This window comes from Symsagittifera roscoffensis, chromosome 4, assembly GCF_963678635.1.
Source record: "Symsagittifera roscoffensis chromosome 4, txSymRosc1.1, whole genome shotgun sequence".
Taxonomy (NCBI): Eukaryota; Metazoa; Xenacoelomorpha; order Acoela; family Convolutidae; genus Symsagittifera; species Symsagittifera roscoffensis.
In genome coordinates, this window is record NC_087065.1 from 45,845,546 (window position 1) to 45,869,426 (window position 23,881).

The 23,881-nt window shown below is 35.8% G+C and overlaps 2 protein-coding genes across 4 annotated transcripts in view; one reads left to right on the top strand and one right to left on the bottom strand.

Moving 5' to 3' along the window:
• LOC134844305 (ATP-binding cassette sub-family C member 4-like) overlaps positions 1-10,311 on the bottom strand; it is a 463,247-nt gene extending 452,936 nt beyond the window's left edge. Inside the window, exon 1 of the mRNA XM_063860933.1 lies at positions 10,301-10,311. The gene's annotated coding sequence lies outside the window, so the exon portion shown is untranslated. The remainder of the gene's footprint in view (positions 1-10,300) is intronic.
• LOC134844306 (potassium/sodium hyperpolarization-activated cyclic nucleotide-gated channel 1-like) overlaps positions 1-23,881 on the top strand; it is a gene marked incomplete at its 3' end in the record, with an annotated part of 64,054 nt that overhangs the window by 33,345 nt on the left and 6,828 nt on the right. For all 3 annotated transcript variants that reach the window (XM_063860937.1, XM_063860936.1, XM_063860938.1), the window contains 3 exon segments: positions 1,712-1,910; positions 22,660-22,847; positions 23,482-23,539. In XM_063860937.1, coding sequence (XP_063717007.1) covers positions 1,712-1,910; positions 22,660-22,847; positions 23,482-23,539 — 445 coding nt within the window.

A 23,881-nucleotide genomic window follows, 5' to 3' on the forward strand; every position in this document is an offset into this window, starting at 1 on the left:
CTTCTTTTCATCATATCAAAATTTTAGTTGTAGTAAAAGCAAACTTTTAAAAGCTTTTACCTTCAAAGATGCCCATAGCTAATCTCATTTTTCCCTATATTTGTATTTTTTTCTTATTTAATTAGCGTCTTTTTTCTGAAATTTCGACTGCCGATTTCAAATGAGTGAAGTTACAGAATGATCAAAGATTCCTAATCTTGAAAAAAATGCAAGCAATTGAAAGTGAATTATGTTTTTTGAGCTGGCTTTGTTCAATGGTTGCAAATTTTGTATAATATTTTTTAGCAATTACAAGGCTGTTGTTCCGACTTTTGTAAAAAAAAAAGGAACGAAATATTTCTTCAGACAATTTTCGACTTATTGAATAGCCATTTTTGGCGGTTTTTTTTCAATCAAAAGGTATTGTTGCCCTGACCTTTACTTTGAAACGATATTTTACCTATAATCTTTTTTCTTAAAGTTATGGGGGTTTAAAGATTGCCATTTTGGCCGATTTGGACACTTAACGCGGAATATATTTCGCGCCATTAACGCGTAAGCGGAGAGTTAATCCGTCCTAAAAATTGTTCCAAATTGGCTGCAGGAAGTTCATTTCCAATAATTGATTGGTTAAGAGGAGTTAAATCGCTAAATCTATCACTTTGTAATTAATATGGCGTGTGGAGGGAATTTTTTTGTTTGTTCTTGTTCTTTTTTTCGTAAAAGTGATAGTTTTAAAGATTTGTATGCGCTAAAATCTTGTTGCGTTTTCATTTGTGTTCATATCACTTTTTCAGTAAAAAAACTCTCCCATTTGAGTGAGATTTTTTTTCAAACTGATTTTGCAATCATTTCAGATTACTTACAAAATGTTCGCTTTTTTGACGCTTAGTTCAAAAAGTGGCTTCTTTTTCAATTCTATTTAGAAAAAATTTTTTTATTATAAACTGCATTTAAACGTGTCAACTTGAACAGGTGAACAAAATTCTACAATATTTTTAAATTAAAATGGTGTGTGAACAATTTGGGAAGCTGGAAAAGAGCCCAAAAACTTGTTCCAAATATGTATTCATGATTAGAACAAAATTTTGGGCTCTTTTCCAGCTTCCCAGTCGAGTTATTTCGCAGCCGAGTACTTTTCCAGCCGAGTAATTGAACTAAACAACAATTTTCCATGAAAAGCAATGACAGTTTTTGTTTTTAGAGAGTTCTTTCACTTACATCTGCCGTTTTTGCATAATTAACTGCGTAAAGCTCACACCAGTGTTTCAAGTATCGAGAAATCAAAGTAACCACAAAAACAATGATTTTGAATTGATAAAACTTATATAATTTTGAGTGATTTTTGTTTATAAATTGTTAGGATTAAAAACTTCAGATTCCATCTTTTTGACCAGTCTTTTTTGACCATGTTTGATCATCTTTTTTACCCTATTTACAGGGGGTTTCTCCTTTTTGAATCATATGGTTCAATTAAAATGTGCCAATCCAAGGAAATAGCCAAAACTCATAACCAAACATTGTATGAAATTGTGTTCTTACCAGTTAGTTTGACTTGGGAGAATATTAAAAAGGCATCAGCTTAGGAGAATTCTAAAAAGAAATTTTCCCACTCAACAGAAAACTTTTCTTATGAATTCTTTTCCATCGCTTTGACTTGAACTAATAAATAAAATTGGAATGTGAAACTGAACTTCATTTGAACCCTTTTTCTTCTGTTTTGTTCTGTTAGGTTCACGTGGGACTTTGTGATGCTGCTACTGCTGATCATCAACCTTGTGATCTTGCCAGTGGCCATCGCATTCTTCGAGGAGAACTACACTCTGGCTGGCAGCTGGATGCTATTCAATTGCATTAACGACTCAATATTCGTTATGGACATCCTCTTCAACTTCAGAACTGGCATCGCGCCCAATCAGACCGCCGTACAGGTGAACTAAACATTTTGACATAAATCAAAATTAAAATTTAATTGCTAGTTATTGCTTGTAAAATGTATTTATCCCAGTTTATTCTTGCTTGATTTGTTTTATGTTAGTTAATGCTTGTTTGATTTTCCAATTTCCGGAGAAACTGTCAAATGTTTGTGCACAGGATAGTTTTTTTTTCACTTGACAAAAATTACCCCGAGAACAAATATTCTGTCATTTTCTTCAAAAATCAGAGTAATATTGAAACATGTAAAGAGTTTTGAAGTTTTTTAAATTTCAATTGACGAGTTAACAATTTTTTGGCAACTGTACAACGAGGGCGGGGAAAATTGGAAAAAAAAATCCGGTCTTCTTTTTTAACTATTGGTTTTACTAAGCGGTCATTGCACAGAGCACTGGGTTATTAGATTATATAAATGAATCGAACAGCTTAAAGAAATATACCTATGAGGGGAGGTTGAGCTAATCTTATTTTGTTCATCAATTTTTTATCTTCTTACTAAGGTCGGTGGCTGATTAGTATGTATGGTTGCCCTTGATTTTGTCCAAGTCAGCACTTCTGGTTGGGTCGTCTGAATCGCCTTGCCGTAGTCCTTTGGGTACTTGTAGTCCAGACTTCCTCGGTTGTGGTTATCTCGAGTATCTCGATTTATAATTTTATCGAACTTGAAATGAGAATTTATTCTCTATTTTATTTGTGAAAAAAGACTAGTTTAATTTTACTGTAAAGGCAGAAAAGAAAAATTATTTATTTTTTGAAAAGGTCTAACTGAAGATATCTAACTTGCTGCTTACTGAGCAAAATGAAACACTGAAGATTTCAGGCCAGTCCTTTTGCTCGTAAGCATAAACCGGCGCCTGATTCAATCTTTAATTATTCAGATTTCACCTGCTCCTTTGTTCTCCCTTTTTAATAAGGGAATTTTCAACTAGTTTTTATTTGATTTTTTCAAACCAAATATCTTCAACTTATTAGTCCCCTTTGATAAAAACCGCAGCCTTCAGTTTGTCTTATTAAAAATTCATATTACTCTCTCTGATGCATCCTATTGCAGGTGCACCTCTGCTTAATCAAAGCAAGGAGAAGTTCAGTGCAGCCGGCAAGACTGCTAAATATTTATCCAGTTTGTTTCAAGTTAAGTTAAAAGGGACGTATTAATAATCGCCGCCCTTTTAAAATATTGAGCCTGAAAAAATGAGAAAAATTGGACAAGTATTTAAAAAGGAGTGGATTTTCAAAACAAGATTTTATAGTCCTAATAAGAGTAAATCAGTCAATATCTGATTTAGTGAAAAAAGGCTTTAATTTAAATGGCACGCTCCAATTTAGAATTGGGTCGTTAAATAAACAATTAAGACAATGGTCTTTTGTGTGTGTGTAGTATTTCGCAATACTACAACTCACCCCTTTTTTTAGAAAATTAAGCTGTTCGATTCTTACAGTTACCAAGGTGAAAATTTAAACACTTTAATGGTTAAATACTATAGTTATAAAATTTAAAGAGAACATCAAACGAAAAAGTTATAAAGATAAGTTAGGTTTTATCTAGAGCTTCCTTCCGAATTCAAGCTCCACGTTGTATGATCTGAGGATCGCTATCTTCCTCTGTGAAGCCTCTAGTTTTTGTTGCAACTTCACGATTTTCTTCTTTTTGATCTTGTTCTTGATTCGTAGTCTGCTCATTTCATCCGTAAGTTGTTGAATGTCGTCCTGCTCTTCCTGTCTGTTTTTTACATGGTTCGGAAAAGCAGTTATTCCCTCGAACGGGATGGTGACTTGCATGCCTCCTGCCTTGAGGATGTAGCCGTGTTCCTCCTTCTTCTTTAATTTTCAGAAGTTGTTTTCGTTCTTTATAACCACTTCTGGCTGGGTTATGAAGTCGATAGGCATCATCGCCTTTTCCATTGTGGTTGAGTTGGCGACTTCAATGAACGATGGCAGTTTCCATCTGTTATAATTTTCTTTTATTGAGTACTTTAAACTCGTTATATATTTTGGATTTTCCGTATCCAACTTGGTTTCTCTGCACTTCTGCAGTTCCAATCTCTGAGTCAAACTGGGAAAATTGCGAGGGTTCTTATTTAACCCGTCTTGCCTTGACAAAGATTGTACTGCTACAAGTTTCCGTTGTTTCTTCCTGAGAGGCAGCTTTCTTTTAAACTCCTCTGGTGCTGGGTCTGCATTTCTGCAGTTCCAGTTTAAAATTGGGTCATATTCCATTTTGCTAAACATCAATATAAAATAAGTAAATATTGAAAATCCCGAATTACATTCGGATACTAAGGCTTATTATCAAATGTTTGAAAAATGAAGGACAAAGTGTAAAATTGTATATATATAAAAGGTGGAAAATATAATCTTGTGGTTTCACACAAACCCACCACGGAAAACAAATGAAGAAAGACGATCATGGTGTTAATTAACCACAGGAATACAAATGAAGAAAGACGATCATGGTGTTTATTAACCACAGGAATAAAGCATTTTCCGACACAGATAAGCTCAGATATTAAACTTATGTAGTTAAAGCAAAAATGGAAATTTGGGCATTAATTAACCCCTAATATAAATGTATGTCCACCTGGTTGTCATAACCAGCAATTTTTGTTACATTTTTTGATAGAAAAAAGAAAAGATTTAAATTAGAATCAAATCAAAATGAAATATCGTAGAAAAGGAATATTAAACAGACAGTTTGCAAACTGTATAGTTTTCAAAAAGATAAGTTTATTAGTTTCTCTTTGGTTTTAATCCTCTGCATCAATCCATGTTCACATCTTTAGTACAGAAAGTCATTCTGAACTTTATGATGCAAAAATTTAACGTAAACAATCTTGAGGATGATGCAGTACAATTTTCAAAGCGTGCTTCTGAAAATTTGTTGTTTTTAAGGGTTTAAATGCCTGCATGTTGTGGATTTTGAACTACCGAATTGATATTTTGGCCAAATTGTGAGGAGCGAATCATAAGAGTCTCAAAGGCTGCAAACAGCCACCAACAAGCATTTGCGTTGTTGAAAGAATATGCACCATAATTTTAAAAAGGCTACATGAAGCCACCAACAAATGCTGGCATAAATCTGCGGCGGGTCGGGTCGAAAAACATTGTTCGCCCATTTTATGATAAAGAATATTGGTGAAAACTTTACTCAATGTGTTGAGAAGAACGGAGGTGATATTTGCCTTTTTGATGAATTTCTTCTAGTTTGCATTTTGTAACTTGAAAACTACAAAGATAATAATTAATGTCATCGGTCCCTACTTGGGCCCTAAGAGGAATCCGATGGTGCAAATTAACTTCGCAGAATGGGTTTGTTACAATTTTACATTGGCTAGTTCTTTTATCAAAGGTTTCACTCTATTAATTCTCGTTATTGTACGTAGGGTAATTTGTCATTCCCTTAAGTGTAATACTGAATTTTCAGTCAATAAAACCACCTGAAAATGAAATTATTATAGACTCGTAAAACTGTAATATTTTAAACTCCTGGCCTTTTGCAATTTTTTTTGCAAATATGTTGTAGTCGAAAAACTTTTTTGTCTGAGCCATTGGGTTCCGATCCCTCTATCTTTAGTTGATTTTGAGGATGGTCCAAAATTGTTAGCGTACTTGACTGTTTTCGATCTCGGTTAAGAATTAAATCCGCGTTCATGCTTTTTGGCATATCCTTTTGGTTGTCATACAGAACCGCTATTCATTGTAGTATATTTGTAGGATAATACTCGTAATCTTATTTTTTAGTAAGATTAAATTAGATTTACTGCTCAGTATACAAAACGTTAGGTAAATTTCACAAACTTAAAGCGTTATAAAAGCTTTAATGAAAACTTCACATTTATAAATATTTTAAAGCAGGAAGAAATGGGTTTTTTTATTTCTATGTTTTCAAACGTTTGGCCTATTACACCTTTGTTTATATCTACTTTTGATTCTCTGGAATTTTTTAGTACGATAGGCATTGACTTAATTTCATTCCTACAATAAATGCTTTTTGCATTGATGCTTTTTTGTTCTAAGGACTTATCAATTCTAAACGATGTTCCTAATCTGAAAACCATGCCTGCTGGAGAAATTGAAATTACGCGGGATGATTTTGGTGAAATAGTTATATTTTTATCAAGAAGTACATTTTGATAAAAGCTTAGATATGGATAACTTTTGCTTCTTATAGTACTAATAGGAACTCTTACATCTGGGTATTTTTTTAGTTCTAAGTTTAAATTCGGAAAGTTTATTGATTTAAAAATGTAAGAAATGAAATCCATTCCTAATATATTTAGATCGCATCCGTTCTCGGCTGAAATCCATGCTTTGATTTTTACCGGATTATCAGTGTTTGTACCAAAAGTTGATTCAAAATTAGTATAACCTATAAGTTTAAGTTTTTCTCCATTAACAGCCACTGTGTTTGATCTTGATTTATTCAGCTGTAGAGGCTGTATTTTACAATATTGATCATAACTGTCGAAATTAATAAGCGAACATGTTGCTCCAGTGTCTAGTAGAAATTGGGTTTCCAGACCGTTATTTTTATTTTTGTCTCCGACGGGATGTTGGTATAAGTTAATATACAATTGTATTTTTGGTTCAGACGGAGACTGATCTAGTTTAAATTCACAAGTTCACACTCATTATCGGTATAGTCTCCTGGAATGTCATCATCACTAAAGTTGTGGATCTGGTAAGGTGAATGATAATCGTTATTTTCGTTGAAGTGTTTCTTACTGTTCGACCTATCACGCGATTGAGAACTTTCATTAAAGTTTGACAAGTGCCTGAACTCTTGCTGAGAGTTTATGTCATTGAAATTGTTGTCTACTCTTGACCTACTCTTGCTATAGTTATGGTGACTTCTGTTTGAATTCTCTCTTAATTGAAGCGAGTCATAATTTTGCTCCTGTTGATCGTTATATTTAAAGCAATGGCTTATCGTGTGGCCTGACATGCAACACCAATTGCAAAACATTGGGTTGTTTTGTTTGTTTCTATGCTCATGTGGATTATAGGCTGCGTTTATTTTATGATCCTTCATTAGTCCTGTTAACTCTTTAAGTTGATTCTTTATTCCCTCTATTTCCAATTTATTTTCTATGCTACTGGATGCTGTTCCAATAAATTCACTACTTATTGCAAAACTTAAGTCTTTTGTAGCAATATGATCTTTTAATTGTTGCCAAGTTGCGGGTGGATTCTCAATTAGGAATTGTTGAGCCTTTTGTTTCAAGCCTGGCGGGCTTAAGCCGCGTACAAAGAATTCCATTTTCTTTGCTGTTCTTTGATCATCATTAAAAGTTGGATTAGGCCATCCACGGTCTACTGCGGTGCTTAATCTATGTATGTAGCTTTTAATGAATTCATCAGGTTGTATTTTTATGTTTTCTGCTTCTATTCGTCTCCAATACTTATCTTTATCATCAGTGAATCTATCTATGAATTGATCTCTTATATCATTCCAAGGTAAGTTTGCTGCTAATCCCTGATACCATTGAGCGGCTGGACCTCTTAATATTGAACCAAATAAGGCTCTTTGTCTGTTATCATATGCGTCTTGTTCGTCACCTGCATCTCCTGGTCTAGTGCCTAGTGAAAATGGTATCTTTTTCTCTACTATATCAAGAAAATCTCTTGCATCTTCATTCGGATCTAAGCCGGTAAACTTTTCGAGAGCTAAATCTGGGTATGCTACTACGTTTGCCATCTTTGTTTAATTCACTCAATGTTTTGTTAACAATATATAAAGGGTTTGGATGTGTTGTGTACTGATCAATTTTTTTGGACTGAAATAATTCTATTTAAGTTACAATGAAGTTTGCTGAGATCAATGAATACGAACTTTTGTTAGATAGATCAATAGTGCTATGGGGTTGATTAAGCTTTTTTAAGATGGAAGTTATCTCTGGGGTATTGCTGCTGGAAAGAATGGTTAATTCGTGAACATTTTTGTGTGGGTGTTTGGACAAAATTGTGATTTGATCTTTTTGGATATTGGTGATATAACAAATAATTTTTGTGGATTTATTTTTTAATCCAGTTTTAAATTAAATGCTGTTGTATTTACTTGATAAAAGTTGGTCATAGCATTTTACATCCTTTTAGGGACATAAATATTTATCTAGGGAATGATGAACAATATAAAAAATATTTAAATTTTTTCTTATGAACTTGTTATTATTTTTAATTTTTGTTAAGGAAAATGTTTTGTTTTTAATAAAAAATGATTAAAATGCAAGTAGTTTTGTGCTTGGGTAAATTAAGATATCAAAAAGCAATCGGGAGTGAAGCAATTAATTGCTCTTCCGGTATACAAATTATGTTGTTTGGTATTTTTATTTGCTGAAGAATTGTGTCAATTTCTGGAGTATATCGTCAAAAGAAGACGTATAATTCGTGTTTATTTTCGTTAGGGTGTTTTGCTAGTATACTAATATGGTTTTTTTTAGTATTAGTGATATACCATATGATGTTAGAGACTTTATTTCCTAATTTGAGTTTTAAATTTATTGTACTGACGTCAATTTTAAAATGTGTTGACATTAATTTCACGATGTTTGTTTTCTTTATCTCAAGCCAAGTTGTACTATTTGATTAGTATGTCTTAAAGTAATGAAAACCTCTTAGGAATTATTGAATATTAACAAAGGTTATTAATAATAAGATAAGGAAATAAAAAAATTTCTTTGAGAAAAAAAAAAATTTTTAAAATTTTTTCTAAGTTTTTCAAGTTTTTTATTCGCTGAAACCTTAACTGAAACCTAAAACTTTGTTGAAGTGAAGTTTTATTGATGCTATGGTATGGTTAACAATATAACTATATGCCTTTATTGGTTATTATTGGTTCAAAACTTAATTTTTTTGTTAAAAATTTTTAGAAAACTTTTTGACTGAAACGATAATCTGAAACCTGAAACTATGGTAGCTGAAGTTGAATTTTCTTAATCTTAAAGATTTCTATACGCTTTATTAAATCTGGTTTTCGCTTTATCTTGCAAAAAAATTCGAGAAAACCGAATCTTTTGATATCTTAAACTTAGTTTTTGGAAACTCAAACCTAAAACTTTTAAACTCTCTCAAACTCGATGCATGAAAATAAAAAGCTGGGTTTTGATAGCTGGTCTAGTGTAAATTAGAATTTGGAACAGGTTTGCAACTTCAAAATCAAAAATTTGTTTGCGGAAACCTAAGTTTTTGCGGCTGAAACTATGATTTCTAGAACTGAAACTATGGTTTGACCACTTGGTTTTAAAGTTTTGAGATTGAAAATTTAGGTTGGTCTCTCTAATATATTTCTATTCCAGCAATAAAATTGCCAAAAAGATGAAAATTTTAGCTTAATACGACGATTTTAGTTTTCTGAAACTATAAGTTTGAGGGCTCAAACTAACACCTTCTAGAAGTTTTTTGAGTTCAAAAATTTGTTAGTGCATTAAAGATTCTTATTATCTTTCAATATTTTACAAAAATTTTTCTCGGGAAGCAAGTTTTTTGGTTCTGAAACCAAAAACACCAATTCTGAAACGTACGTTTCAGCCTTAGGAACCAAAATTTAAAATTGGTTTGGTGGGTTTTAACACCGTTAGTTTTCTTTAGAAAGTCAAAATTCGGCGTTCGGAGCTCAATTTTGAGACCAAAAACTCAATTTTTGTGTTCTGAAACCTGAAACTAACAAAAACGTACCATTTAAGACCAGGTTTTTGACTTATGGTATCCAAAGTTGGGTTTGACTAGTTCAACTTTTGCTGTTTTACCCGAATCCGTTTACAGAAACTTGAAATTTTGACCGGAAACTATACTTATTTTAACTGAAACGTTTGGACCTATAACTGAAACCTAGACTGAAACCAAAAGTTTTGGCTGGTAAAAATCAATTTTTTAGTGCTTATGCTATCATATGAAACCTATTTTATCAATATAAAGTGGATGTGTCAGTGTTTTAAATTTAGTTTTTGTTGTGAAACCTGATATTTTTGTGCTGAAACTAAAACTTGGTGTTTGGTGTTATGTGGTTAACGTTTAAGATTGGTTTTAGTGCGTAATCTTATTGTTAATTAGGTGTATATTTAAACGGTGTCAAAAAAACTAATGATTTATCAAAAAACACTCAAATCCGTTCCTTCCTTTTTGGTTTTTGTTATTTTCTTCCTTAGTTTCAGTAATTGGTAGCTTTACTGATGGATGATTTAGGTTTAAGTTACGTTAAGGTGGTTAGAATTAAAATGAGTTTAAGAAAATTTGAGGATAAGCCTCGAGAATTGATGAAGGATTAGGATAAATAGCAACAACCGTGGATGGTTTGAGATAATGTGTTGAAGAATTCAATTTATCATACAATTTAGGGTACTCTTAGATCGCACATATGACCACTTAACCCCCTCGAAAAAATAATTGAAGATATTTAATAAGTTTTTGAGCACTTTAGTTTAATACAGAATTTCGTTAATTTTAGTGATGATAACTTTAAACTGAAGTTTTGGCATGTAATTAGTGGATTACTGGACAAAACGGGTATATCTTACTAGCGGACTTAGGCAGAGAACGATTCTTTCAGAAATTTTATATATTATTATAATAATAGATAATAGTTAAGTTCATGAGCTAATGTCAGTTAGAAAGCCGTCTAATAGACCTCGAGATGGAGGGATATCGTGGGCGACTGCTAGCGCAGGGGATGCTTTCGCAAGAACCTACTAGGAATATCTGTCAAGTAGAAGACAATGAAATTGTGTTTCTATCGAAAGATACCCATTGTCTCTGGCTTTTTGAGGTTGGAAACTAATCTGACAAATACTCACAGATCCTAATATTATTATATTTTTTTGAATTTTAAAAGCTGTTTTGAGTTTGTTGGAAAAAGAATTTCTTAAGGAGTAGTTCTCTGCTGCGGTCGCACCAGTTTTACTAAGCGGTCATTGCTGGTTGAATGCTTAGTAATTTTATCCTAAATTATAAGTCTCACCTTAGATCGTCAAATTGTCTTGACAAAAAGTAGAGTAGAAACAATAGTTAGAAAAGGTATGAATTAATTAGTTGGTTAGATACAGAGCACTGGGTTATTAGATTATATAAATGAATCGAACAGCTTAAAGAAATATACCTATGAGGGGAGGTTGAGCTAATCTTATTTTGTTCATCAATTTTTTATCTTCTTACTAAGGTCGGTGGCTGATTAGTATGTATGGTTGCCCTTGATTTTGTCCAAGTCAGCACTTCTGGTTGGGTCGTCTGAATCGTCTTGCCGTAGTCCTTTGGGTACTTGTAGTCCAGACTTCCTCGGTTGTGGTTATCTCGAGTATCTCGATTTATAATTTTATCGAACTTGAAATGAGAATTTATTCTCTATTTTATTTGTGAAAAAAGACTAGTTTAATTTTACTGTAAAGGCAGAAAAGAAAAATTATTTATTTTTTGAAAAGGTCTAACTGAAGATATCTAACTTGCTGCTTACTGAGCAAAATGAAACACTGAAGATTTCAGGCCAGTCCTTTTGCTCGTAAGCATAAACCGGCGGCTGATTCAATCTTTAATTATTCAGATTTCACCTGCTCCTTTGTTCTCCCTTTTTAATAAGGGAATTTTCAACTAGTTTTTATTTGATTTTTTCAAACCAAATATCTTCAACTTATTAGTCCTCTTTGATAAAAACCGCAGCCTTCAGTTTGTCTTATTAAAAATTCATATTACTCTCTCTGATGCATCATATTGCAGGTGCACCTCTGCTTAATCAAAGCAAGGAGAATTTCAGTGCAGCCGGCAAGACTGCTAAATATTTATCCAGTTTGTTTCAAGTTAAGTTAAAAGGGACGTATTAATAATCGCCGCCCTTTTAAAATATTGAGCATGAAAAAATGAGAAAAATTGGACAAGTATTTAAAAAGGAGTGGATTTTCAAAACAAGATTTTATAGTCCTAATAAGAGTAAATCAGTCAATATCTGATTTAGTGAAAAGAGGCTTTAATTTAAATGGCACCCTCCAATTTAGAATTGGGTCGTTAAATAAACAATTAAGACAATGGTCTTTTGTGTGTGTGTAGTATTTCGCAATACTACATGGTGTAGTCACGTCCAGTAGCGGATTGAGGGGGGGGGGCGGGGGTTGGCGGATGTCTTCTTTCTTCAGGGATTCGACCCCCTGCCGACCCAGAGGGTCCCCTCTTTGTAATATTTTGAGATATCCATTTTTGGCTGACTGACCCTAAAATTTTTCTAAAGGCGCCTTTGACGCCATTATACACTAACTTTGAGGGGGGAGCGCGCGCTGAAAAAACGCGATTTTTTGGTCAATATTTTCCAAAAAATGCTTAAAAACGCCTTTCTTGGCCTGTTTTTTGAAAATCTGCCCCCCCCCATTCGATAAAATCCTAGATCCGCGCCTGGTCACGTCGCTTTTAGTTTGTAAACTTTTTGCTAATTACATGGAGTCTGCATTCTTCAATACTGATTAAGTCACGTCAACCATATTTTGTAGAGTAATCATTCTAGGGTATTTTGTGCGGCCTTTAATTTTTCCCATTATCTGCACGGAAATAATTCCGCATAATCTCCACATTATTCCCTAACTAGGAAATAAAAATAAAGAAAATTTAATCTTTAAAATGTGCAGATGGCATCAAATTTTCTTGCCAAGGTCTGGTTTGTTTCCGAAATATGAACTGCATATTTCATTTGATCATCTTATTTGGGTGTACATTTACTTGGCTCCTTCTAATTTTAGTGGCACATTTTGCCCCTCGAACATTTCAATCCCTCCCACAATTCGCCCCAAATATTTCACACTTAAGGTCCAGTAATAAATGCGGAGAAAATGCATGAAGAACGTATTATGCCGCTAAATTTAAAAAGTGCGAAATGTGGGAAGTGCGCACTGTGCTACATTCCCTCGAATGCCCATCAACATTCTTGTACTCAAAGAGATGGAGACCGCAAGTTATAACGTCATATCAAATGCAAAAAAGGTATCTTTTACCGGATTTTATGTTTTTTGTTTGTATGGTAATTTAATTCACTCACGTGCAGGGGCGGATCTAGGATTTTCTCGAGGGGGGGGGGGGGGGGGCGGATTTTCAAAAAGTTTTCCAAAAATTTTGACGACCTTTTTTTTTTTAGGTCGACCAAATTGATTTTTCGAGCTCTCCCAAAGCACTGTTTGGCCCGTACTTTGGCTAAATTTTCTGCGCCGCAGGCAAATTTTTGAAAAACAGTCAAAAAGCCGTTTTTGGGCAATTTTTGAAAAATTTGACAAAAAAATCGCGTTTTTTTGGCGCGCGCTCCCCCTCAAAGTTAGTATATATTGGCGCCGAAGGCGCCTTTAGAAAAATTTTAGGGTCGGTCGGCCAAAAATGGATTTCTGAAAAAGTATCAAAGGGGGGACCCTTTGGGTCGGCAGGGGGTCGAATCCCTGAGGGGGGGGGGGGGGGGGGGGGGCGTCCGCCCCCCGCCCCCCCCCCCTAAATCCGCCCCTGCTCACGTGCATTGTCTTTTTCAAAGCGAAAAAGTTACGAATAGAAAGGCAGTAAATTTCAGTCCATCAAAAACTTTCAAAAAAAATCACGTAATAATCATTTTTTACTATTTTGTTTCAGCGTTTTTGGTAAATTGATCCTACAATTCTACTCTTGCAGTTTTAAAGGGGAAATGTGCATCCGCCAAATATGGTTATTTCTTATAAAGTTTTCTAAATTTCAACGAACCAGAATCATGAAACTTATTTGAAAAATCTCGAAAGGCAGAAATTCATGGCGTAAAATTTTTGTTTTGCTCCGACTCCAAGGTTGACGCAGTTGCAAAAAAGCTTATCATACAAGTTTCATAGAAGAAAATTGTATGATACGCTTTTTTTCAATCATTTTTTTTTGTTTCGAAAAGATTCTTACAAGTATTAAGCCTAAACAAAACAAATTTGTGGCAGATTTAGCTTTAAAAGAATTTTTGATATTTCAAAGTACAATTGTTGTAGCCATATACAAAAATGTAAAAATCCCAACATTAATGTACATGGCGAATCACCAAAGGCAGCTTATATGTGAGGCAAGAGCTACCTTATATCTGGGTTTTCTTAAGCTTGAAAATCCTTGATTTTTGTTTTGGACAAAACACGGAAATTCACGACTGAAATCAAAATTCAAAGCTGAAAACGTTCTTGTGTTTTGTTGCATAGAAAAAAACTTATCACAAATTTCATGGTGAAAAAAATTTCTGATGCTCTTTTCATACATTTTCTGATATAAAACGTATGGTAAAAAAATGATTGTCTAACTTCAAAGTGTGGAAACATGCTTATTATAAAAACTTAAGCATGAAAAAAATGCTTATTTTGTAATTTTTATACAAAGTTTTTAGTCCTTAAAACTGTATGATGATAAGCTCTTTTTTTTATTTATCATACCATATTTTGCCAGTCCGGGTGCTTACCAAAGTGAAAAATCTCTATGGCATAGATTATTTTCTTTCTTGCCAACTTCCTTTGCCCACCTCAAGTGATGTATCATTCTAAAGCCCAATCAGTGTTGATTTAGATTCAAAAAACATATCAGAAATTTTAAGATGAAATGCAGTGAGATGAAATGCTCTGATATTTTGCTTATTTATAATTAGTTTGCATAGAGGATTTAACAAAAGTTTCACATGCTGAAATGCTTCCGTGTAAACCAAAAATGGCTACTGAGAACTTTTTTTAGGAATTACTACAACTTCTTACAAGTTTACGCTCTATGAATGTTAAAAAATAGTAATTTTTTCCTAATCCACAGTTAATAACTAGATGCTGACCGCAAGAGTTTCATCAACTTATATCTGAGCCCTACATGCAAAACGTCCGAAGTTATACCACGTGCTGTTTATTTAAACCAGAATAATTTCAATTTATATGACATGCATTGTCAAAACTGATGACTATTGTCCCCAGAACAATTTCGAACAATTAAAGTTGTCTAATAAAGTGATTTAAAGCAAATCAACATTTTTTTCCATCTTTTTTTGTTCGAGTTCCACATTTTGTATTTACAATTTTAAATTTTGTACATGCGTAAATTTGAAAAAAAACTTTCCAAGAATTGATTTTTATCCGTAATTACCGTAATTTTAGGTTTTATGGTTTCTTTGGGGGAGAAATGCTGTTGTATTTTTATAAGAAAGTTGTAAAGTAGGGGAATTTACCTGCAAATTTTATAACAAGTCAGAGCAAAGGGATTTTTTGTAGGATGGTTAATACGGGCTGGTTATCTAACTCCACTCTGCAATTTTTTTACGTCATTTCGGCTATTATTATTAAATTGATATCAAATTCAACAGGAATTATCTAGAGCAAGCAGAAAATTGAGTTCGTTTTGCTTGCAAAGTTTTTTCGCTTGCAAATCAATTCAATTTTTACCCGGTAAACTTTATTAAATAAAACCCCTGCTAAGAAATGTGAAAAAAAAACTTTTCATTTCTTCAGTTCCTGTCTCCGTAATTTTAAGGCGCTTTTTGAATGAAAACTTCATTTTTAAGGGTTTTAATTCTGTTTGATCCGACCAGAAAACTCTAAAAGGGTCTGTTTCAGTTTTTTTCTTTTTGTTTTCTACGCAAAATCAGGTACCACAAATAGTGATCGGACTAAGTTGAGTGATATATCATATAAAAGCCTTTACAGTTGCGATTGGAACCACATTAAAATATTCAAAAAAGTTTTTCCCAGTGTTGAGAAATTTTTTTTGATTTGTTTTTCTATGTTCAAGTACCTTTTCTAAAAAATTAGTTTTTCAATTTGCTTATTCTAGTATGGTTGTCTAATATATCTAATTCCCAGTTTTTGTGCTTTAGTTTTTCAATTTGCTTATTCTAGTATGGTTGTCTAATATATCTAATTCCCAGTTTTTGTACTCACGTTTCATCACACCCCGCCGAAAAAAAACGACAATAATTTGAAACTTTGTTGTATTTTCTAAGACTGCGGTTGAAACCTCCTGTTCTAGTTGCCTATTAAGCGACTATCCTTGTTGCTATTAGCCGCGAGTACTCTAGAAGGAGGGAACTATTTTTCTTCATTCAGTACTCACGGTCATCCAAAAACTTCAGGGACTGGTTTTTAATAATTTAGTATGTTTCACTGCTTTGATAGTTGAATAATGAACAATTTACAAAAATATATTCAGTGCTTATTGATATTTCACATGACAATGATTTTAAAAGAGTTTTTAGACCAAATTCAATTGAATATATTTGTTTCATTCTAAACGTCTAGTGGGAACAAATGCCCAATTTTTTTAATATCACTTTAATATCACTTCAGTTTATTTGCCCCTATTTTGCCCTTATCTCCTAAGTTGATGCTCTATAATTTGCTGCGAGTAGCAATCTCAAAGTAGCAAGTTTTATTTTCTACCCAGAATTTTCTCGACAAATGATTGCACTGAGATAGGGACCAGTTTTTAAGTTTATGTAAATGCCATCAATTGTTTTCTTTCTGTCTGGAGACCTGCTCCTTTGACCTTGTGATCTCCAACGTCCGTTCTGATCTGAAATGAAACAGTGCAGTAAGATTTCGATTTGATGCCTAACAGTTGAACTAAAAATACAACTTATTCACAATCTTTTGATATTCCAAACATACGACTTTAACATGGCGCAGCCAGCAGAGAAAAAAGGAGGGGGAAAAAATCCATTAAACATAGTAGCATTTTGCGAAGCACGAACACCGGAACCTCCAGTCTATTGGGAGGAGTGGATAATTAAGTTTCACTGGGGGATGATAGCAAAGTACGATATTGATCCCGATGATTTCTTTTTTGCGAGTACTCTAAATGCGGCAGCTATCACGGCGTTGCCTGAAAAAGTAAATGGGAAAAACCGTCTCGAGTCGGAAAAGAAGTTAAAGTCTAATCTATATCTATGTATCGGAGACGAGGCGCAACGGATATTCAAAGCACGGAAACCGACGGTTAACATTAAAACTGAACGGTACCCACGGGTTCTAGATGAGATGTAAAATGTGTTCCAAAGAGAGAGGAATGTAACACATGAACGGGGTCTTTTCTACGGAAGAAAACAACGTGAGAATGAAACGTTCGAAAAGTTCCATGCGGAACTAAGCGCTCTAGCAGGTAGATGTGATTTTGCAAATGCGGCCGAAAATGTTCGTGACATTTTCATTATGAATATGCGGGAGTCGGATTGCCAACGAGAATTATCACGATCAACTAAATTACCTGAAGAAGTCTACCGGATCGCATTATCATACGAATGCGGGGAGCTTGCATACAAATCATATACGGGAAAACCAGCTTCAACAGCTCCGGCTATTTCAGTAAAACAAGAACCGGTAAGTAACATAAGAAGGGGACAAGGATTTTTTCGAGGTCGCGGACGTGGGGGACGTGGAGGATACACGCAAGGATCAAGTAGTAGTGGAGGAAGCAGAAATAATTGTAGGTGTTACAATTGCGACGCACCAAATTTTACCCTGGATCACATTGCGAGCTGTCCTGCAAGGGGAGCAACATGTAACTCGTGCCGAAAATTGGGTCACTTTGAACGAACATGTCGAGTAGTTAGAAGAGGTACTAACCATTGGAGGGGACGAGGACGAGTCGGACTGGTTAGGGAGGAAAATGAGCATCACCAAAGTACACAAAACGTAAATGACTTGAACGAAGATCCAGTGTCGTGGGTCAATCAGCAGGGGTGCGGGGAAAATGAATCCATGACGTCGGGATCGGACGGATTACATGGTAATATCAATACACAGGAAGAGGAATGAAACCAAACTAAAGCTCCCTGGGGCCCGCGTGCAAGTTGAAGTATCAGGGAAGAAAATGTGGTTGTGGATCGATAGTGGATCCCCAGTGACTATTTTTAGCATTAACGACCTAAAAGAAACGTTAGGTAAAGCGAATATTCATCTACAACCTTCAAAAGACGAATTCCTGGACTATAACAACAATCGAATAAAAATACTGGGGAAGGTAACAGTGATGATGTCATTAAACGGCTGGGCAGCACCAGCACAAGTGTCGGTTATATCCGGGAATCATCAGTGAATCCTGGGGCGGGATCTTATGGGCACCCTGGGCCTCGAGTTAGTCCAACGGAAGAAAGTGATGGGAATCACAGGGGAAGGAATCAGCCAAGAGGAGGAGGAATATGACGAATTGCAAACATACTTCTGTAAGTTGTACCCAAATTTGTTTACTAGGATAGGGAAAATCCGGAATGCAAAAGTAAGAGCTGAATTTTTTGACAATTTGAGGCCCATACAACAAAAAGGACGCAGGGTGCCAATCAGTCTACAAGATAAGGTGGATAAAGAAATTCATCGGCTGATAAATGAAGGGCATATCGTAAAATTACAAGAATGCTCAGATAAGTATTTCGTCTTTCCCATCGTAATTACAGTAAGAAAAGATGGAAGTATAAAAATAGCACTGGAATCAAGAGAATTAAACAAGCAGGTACACAAAAATAAGTACCAAATGCCAAATATTGACGAATTAGTAGACGGAGTAAGTCAGATTATTGCGGAGAAAAAAGCGGGGAATGTACATTTTACAACGTTGGATTTCACATATGCGTACGGACAAGTCGCTTTAGAACAAAAAACGAGCGAACAGTGCAATTTCTCACTCGTTGGTGGGAAATCCACAGGAACTTATCGTTTTAAAAACGGATTTTACGGGTTGACGTCAATGCCGGCGGAATTCCAAAAAGAAATTGACAATTTACTTAAAGAGTTCCCTCAAGCTAACGCGTTCATTGATGACATCTTAATTTCTTCAAAAGGAACTAAGATCGAACACATCGCGTTGGTAGAAAAGATATTGAAAAAGCTGGATATTTCTAATGTTGCTTTAAAATTACGAAAATGTGAAATTGCGAAAACAGAGTGCGAATGGCTCGGATTTCGAATTGGAGAAAGTGGTATTACACCCTTAGTAAGAAAAACACAAGCAATTGAAGACATGAAAACCCCAAAATCTCGAAAGCAGTTGAAATCTTTGATGGGTTCACTACACAGTTTACACAAGTTTTTACCCAAACTCGCAGAATTAAGCGCACCGCCGAGGCCACTACTAAGTCAGAATAACGATTTTGTTTGGACTAGCGTTTGCGAAAATGCATTCCAACATTTAAAATCGCTGGTGAAAAATATTGTCGAATTACGACACTTCGACATTCACCGGGAGACTAGAATTATTTGTGACGCTAGTCACGATGGTTTGGGGGCCGTGTTAGAAAAGTATGGGGCATCCGGGTGGCATCCCATTTCGTTTGCATCGCGTTACCTTAACTCGGCTGAGAAAAAATACTCCACGAACAAATTAGAATTACTTGCAGTAGTGTGGGCTACGGAACATTTTCGAAATTACAAATATGGCCGTTATTTCACAGTTATTTTGGACCATAAGGCCCTGCTAACGTTATTAAATTCATCTCCGAAAGGAAATAAAACGTTTTTCAGCCGACTAACGCGTTGGTACGATCGGTTAGTGCCGTACGATTTTAAAGTTGAACACAGATAGGGGTCTAAAATGGGAATGGCAGATTATTTGTCCCGGTTTCCATCTGCAGCGGCACCCGAGACCAGTCGTTACGATGAAAGCTTTATAGTAGCGAAAATAAAAATGATAAATGAAGCTCTAAATCCTAGGGCTCAAATGAAGCCTAGGGGTCAAAATGTGAAACATCTAAAACCAATACCGGCGGTAGAGGGCGATCAGTCATGTCCTGACATAACGACAATTGTCGCATCCAATGGGAATACAAGAACAATTGAATATGCAAATACTCACAGTGAGAGTAAACGCTCACTAGAGGGCGTTTTTGCATGCAACCGGCGGTTAAACAATCAGATTCAAGAGATTTGCATACCGGCGGAAATATGCAAATATCAAAGAAGAAATTTCAGACATCGTTCTCGCTACGCAATTTCAAGTCGCAAAATACAAGATATGAATAACATGAATAGTAAAAACTCAATAAATTCACCTGAAAAACATGATCAATTTACCTCTGCTATTGTAAATACATCAACCAATTCTGGAGACGTTAATCTTAACCTTGTGCTTAATCGTTTAAATCAACCACCCAGTCTTAGTTCTGTCAGTTCGGACTCGGATATTGAGTTAATACCGCCCGAAATTATCGATAAAAACAAACAAATTCGAAGAAATCCAACACTATAATCTCATTCCCTCATCAGTTCCCAGGGTTATCCTACCCATTAGTACAGAGCGATAAATGGGTTTACTCCATAGTACCGTCGGACAGTAAAGTTGTCAGAAAATTGGAACATCCGGAAATTTTGAGTTTAAAGTTAGTCAAGGCTAAACTGGAGAAGGACCCCATTATGAAGACCATACGTGACGCGATCAGAGACAAAAACCCAAGAGCCAGAGAAATCATCACTAAACTAGGACCATATTACGCCCAACACTATAATGACTTCGCAGTACGGGAAAACTGTCTGTGGATGGACGGCCGGTTGGCCATACCTAAGGACATGTCTTCAGCAGTCCTCAACCGCCAACACTTTCAGCACCATGGACGAGACAAGATGTTCGCTGCCGCAAAGGATGTGTGGATCCCTTTGATGCACCGAAATATTGCCGCAACAGCGAAGTACTGTAAAAGCTGCGTAGAAGCAGGTAAAAATCTCAAACCAGATATCCCGAAACGTGATATTGGGGAAACGTATGTACCTAAAGAACCAAACGATTTGGTCCAATTAGATTTCTGGGGCCCAGTCAATTATGTAAGGGATAGGAAGAAATATGTACTCGTAGCAGTAGATACTTTTTCGCACTGGCCGTCAGCATATATATGTTCAAGTAACAAATCTAAAAATGTATTAAAGTTCCTAAGGAAGTACATAAATACTCATGGACACCCAAGGAAGTTGCATATGGATCAGGCAACGGGGTTTTTCTCGAATGACATCCAAAGTTTCTGTAACTATGAAGGCATTGAACAAATCAAATCTCCAGTTAAGGATCATCGCGCAACGGGAATGGTCGAAAGAACGATTGGGTCGATAAAAAATTACGTGCTCACTTATCTCCAGGAAAATCAAAATTACAAATTTGGGGAAATGATATCTCGAGCGCTCAGCGCTTTACGTTTTGTGCCACATTCTAAGACTAAATTAACACCCTTTGAGGCATATCATGGAAGAGAAGCAAATACGGCGTTTCGAAACTTAACAAAAACACCATCATTGAAAAATCTAAATTGGAACAATGTTGTTAACCAGAAGCTATCTTGTTTAGACAAGGCGAGTAATCTCCCTGAGGTGGAGCTGACCCTGGATTGGGAAAAGAGAAGCGACCTAGTATACGCACCAGAGCAAAGAAAAACCCCAAGGATTTTGGACGGTGATGAGATAATTGACAGGGATCCAAAGGCCACGGAGATAGCAGATAAAGTTCCAAAGCATTCAGGATGGCTAAAACGGCACAAGACAAGCTCAACAACAGTCTACCAAAAGACGGGAAAAACAGACCCAAAGGATCCAAGGAGGTATAAACGCTTACCATTGAAAATCGATAAGTTAACTGATCATACTGTGAAAATGGAAAAAGGGGCGTTATTAAGACGAAGTGGTGTTTCTTTTAGAACGGCGGCTGAGGAAAGCCAAATCAGGGATTTGAACAAAGCGTGCATCCCGGGTCCTAGCAAGTACCGAAAAAGCACCCCGGGTCCAAGTGAACCCGGAAAAAGCACCCCGGGTCCAAGTGAGCCCGCAAAAAGCACCCCGGGTCCGAGTGTACCCACGAAATTCAAACGAAAGGCGGAAAAGGAAAAAATCACAATGGGACAGGCGAAAAAAGCAGCAAAACCGAGGAATGTGGAATATAGCGAAGACGAGAGTGAGGAGAATGACATGAGCGATTGGACAGTCGAGGAGGACGAGGCGGCAAAGACTGCGGCGAGTAAGGAAGTAATTGAACCGTCGGATACAGTTGTCACGCGAACGCCGAAGACCGTCGAAGGAAATCGGAAGAAAGGCGCAGAGGGGACAAGAAGAAAACCGCAGAGGGGACAGGCGTTGACAAGAAGGGGGGTGTCATGATTCATCGCATACAACACAAGTAACATGACGCAGATCGAAAAGAAAAACCTAAATGAGAGGTTTGGCAAGTTTGCCTGAAAACTCAAGTTAAACTGTTTGCCTGAAAACTCAAGTTAAACTGACAATGATCTGTAACATGAAACTGCAAGGATAACAAATACAAGTTGATAAATTTTATACAAGTTAAAATTTATTTGTGGTTGCCCGAATGAGATAGGGACCAGTTTTTAAGTTTATGTAAATGCCATCAATTGTTTTCTTTCTGTCTGGAGACCTGCTCCTTTGATCTTGTGATCTCCAACGTCCGTTCTGATCTGAAATAAAACAGTGCAGTAAGATTTCGATTTGATGCCTAACAGTTGAACTAAAAATACAACTTATTCACAATCTTTTGATATTCCAAACATACGACTTTAACAGCACACACAACTATTTTGAAAACTTTACGGGAAATATTTATATTGCTGATATAATTGTCTGTGATGGGGGGGGGGTTCAAAAACTCTCAATGGAGATATTCGTCTTTTTTAGGTTGTCGACCTATATGATTGTCCTTGCTCTCCGCCAAAAAAAAGTGCAATGGTTCCATTTTTCGAAATTTTTCTCAGCCACAGCAATTTTTTTGAACGTTTTCGGGCACTTAAGACTTAGACCAAGTAATTGCGCTTCGCGTCAAAAGCGCGTGTAGAAAAATGAGGTGTGTTTATAGGTGATCTTGGACCCCCTGACAATCAAGAAGATGTACGTGAAGAGCTGGTTCACAGTGGACTTTGTCTCCTCAATTCCCCTAGACTACCTCTGTCTTCTCTTCACCAACGGAGAGCAGGCCACCACTGGCACTAACATACTCAATGCCTCCAGAACACTCAAGATGCTGAGACTCACCAAACTACTCAGGTACAGGAATCCATTAGTGCAAAAAACCCAAATTATGGAACAGATACTCAAACAAACTGTGAAGTTTGGAAAACGCTATTGAGGCCGACATTTCGGTACTTTGAGTGTCTCCGAGCTAAAAGAAAAACTATTACTTTGCTCAATACCACTATTACTTTGCTCAATACCTTTTTTTAGGTCGATCAAATTGATTTTCCGAGCTCTCCCAAAGCACTAAAAGTTCCCTATTTTGGGTTTTGGCCAAATTTTGTGCGCCGCAGGCAAAATTTTGAAAAAAACAGGCCAAACAGGCCGTTTTTTTGGCAATTTTTGGAAAATTTTGACCAAAAAATCGCGTTTTTTCGTTGCGCGCTACCCCTCAAAATTAAAATAAATTAGCTCCGAAGGCGCCTTTAGAAAAATTTCAGGGTCCGTCACCAAAAATGGATATTTCAAAATAGTACAAAGGGGAGACCCTTTGGGTCGGCAGGGGGTCGAATCAGTGAGGGGTAGGGGGCGTCCGCCCCCCTAAATCCGCCCCTGCATTGCATGTAGTTTTTCGGACACAGCTGAACAGCTCGTATGTCGCTCGATTATCACGGATATAAATGGTCTTATTCTGTTGCCTGTTAATTAAATATAACTTCTGTTTCAGCCTAATGCGACTTCTGAGAGTATCTCGACTGATGAGATACGCTAGTCAATGGGAGGAGGTTAGTAGTCTTAATTCAAAACTGAACTGAACATCACCCAAAGCTGATTGACCACTGTCAGCTTAAAGCCACAAGGGTTTTCGAATATACCTGATTTGTTTTAATTTATAGCAAAACTGAAACCGTTTTTTCAGCTTATGCCAAATTATTGTTTCGCATCACCTTTGAGCACTTCTTTAATAGAAATATTATAACTTTTTAATATATTTTAACATGGTCTAGTCATTGTAATACATGAAATCAAATTTGTTTTTTTTAACGTTATATTGAACAGTTTTAGCTTAATAAATTCGTCTAGATTCGTTGACATTTAAGGTTTTATGCTCACCGGTCAGGAATTTA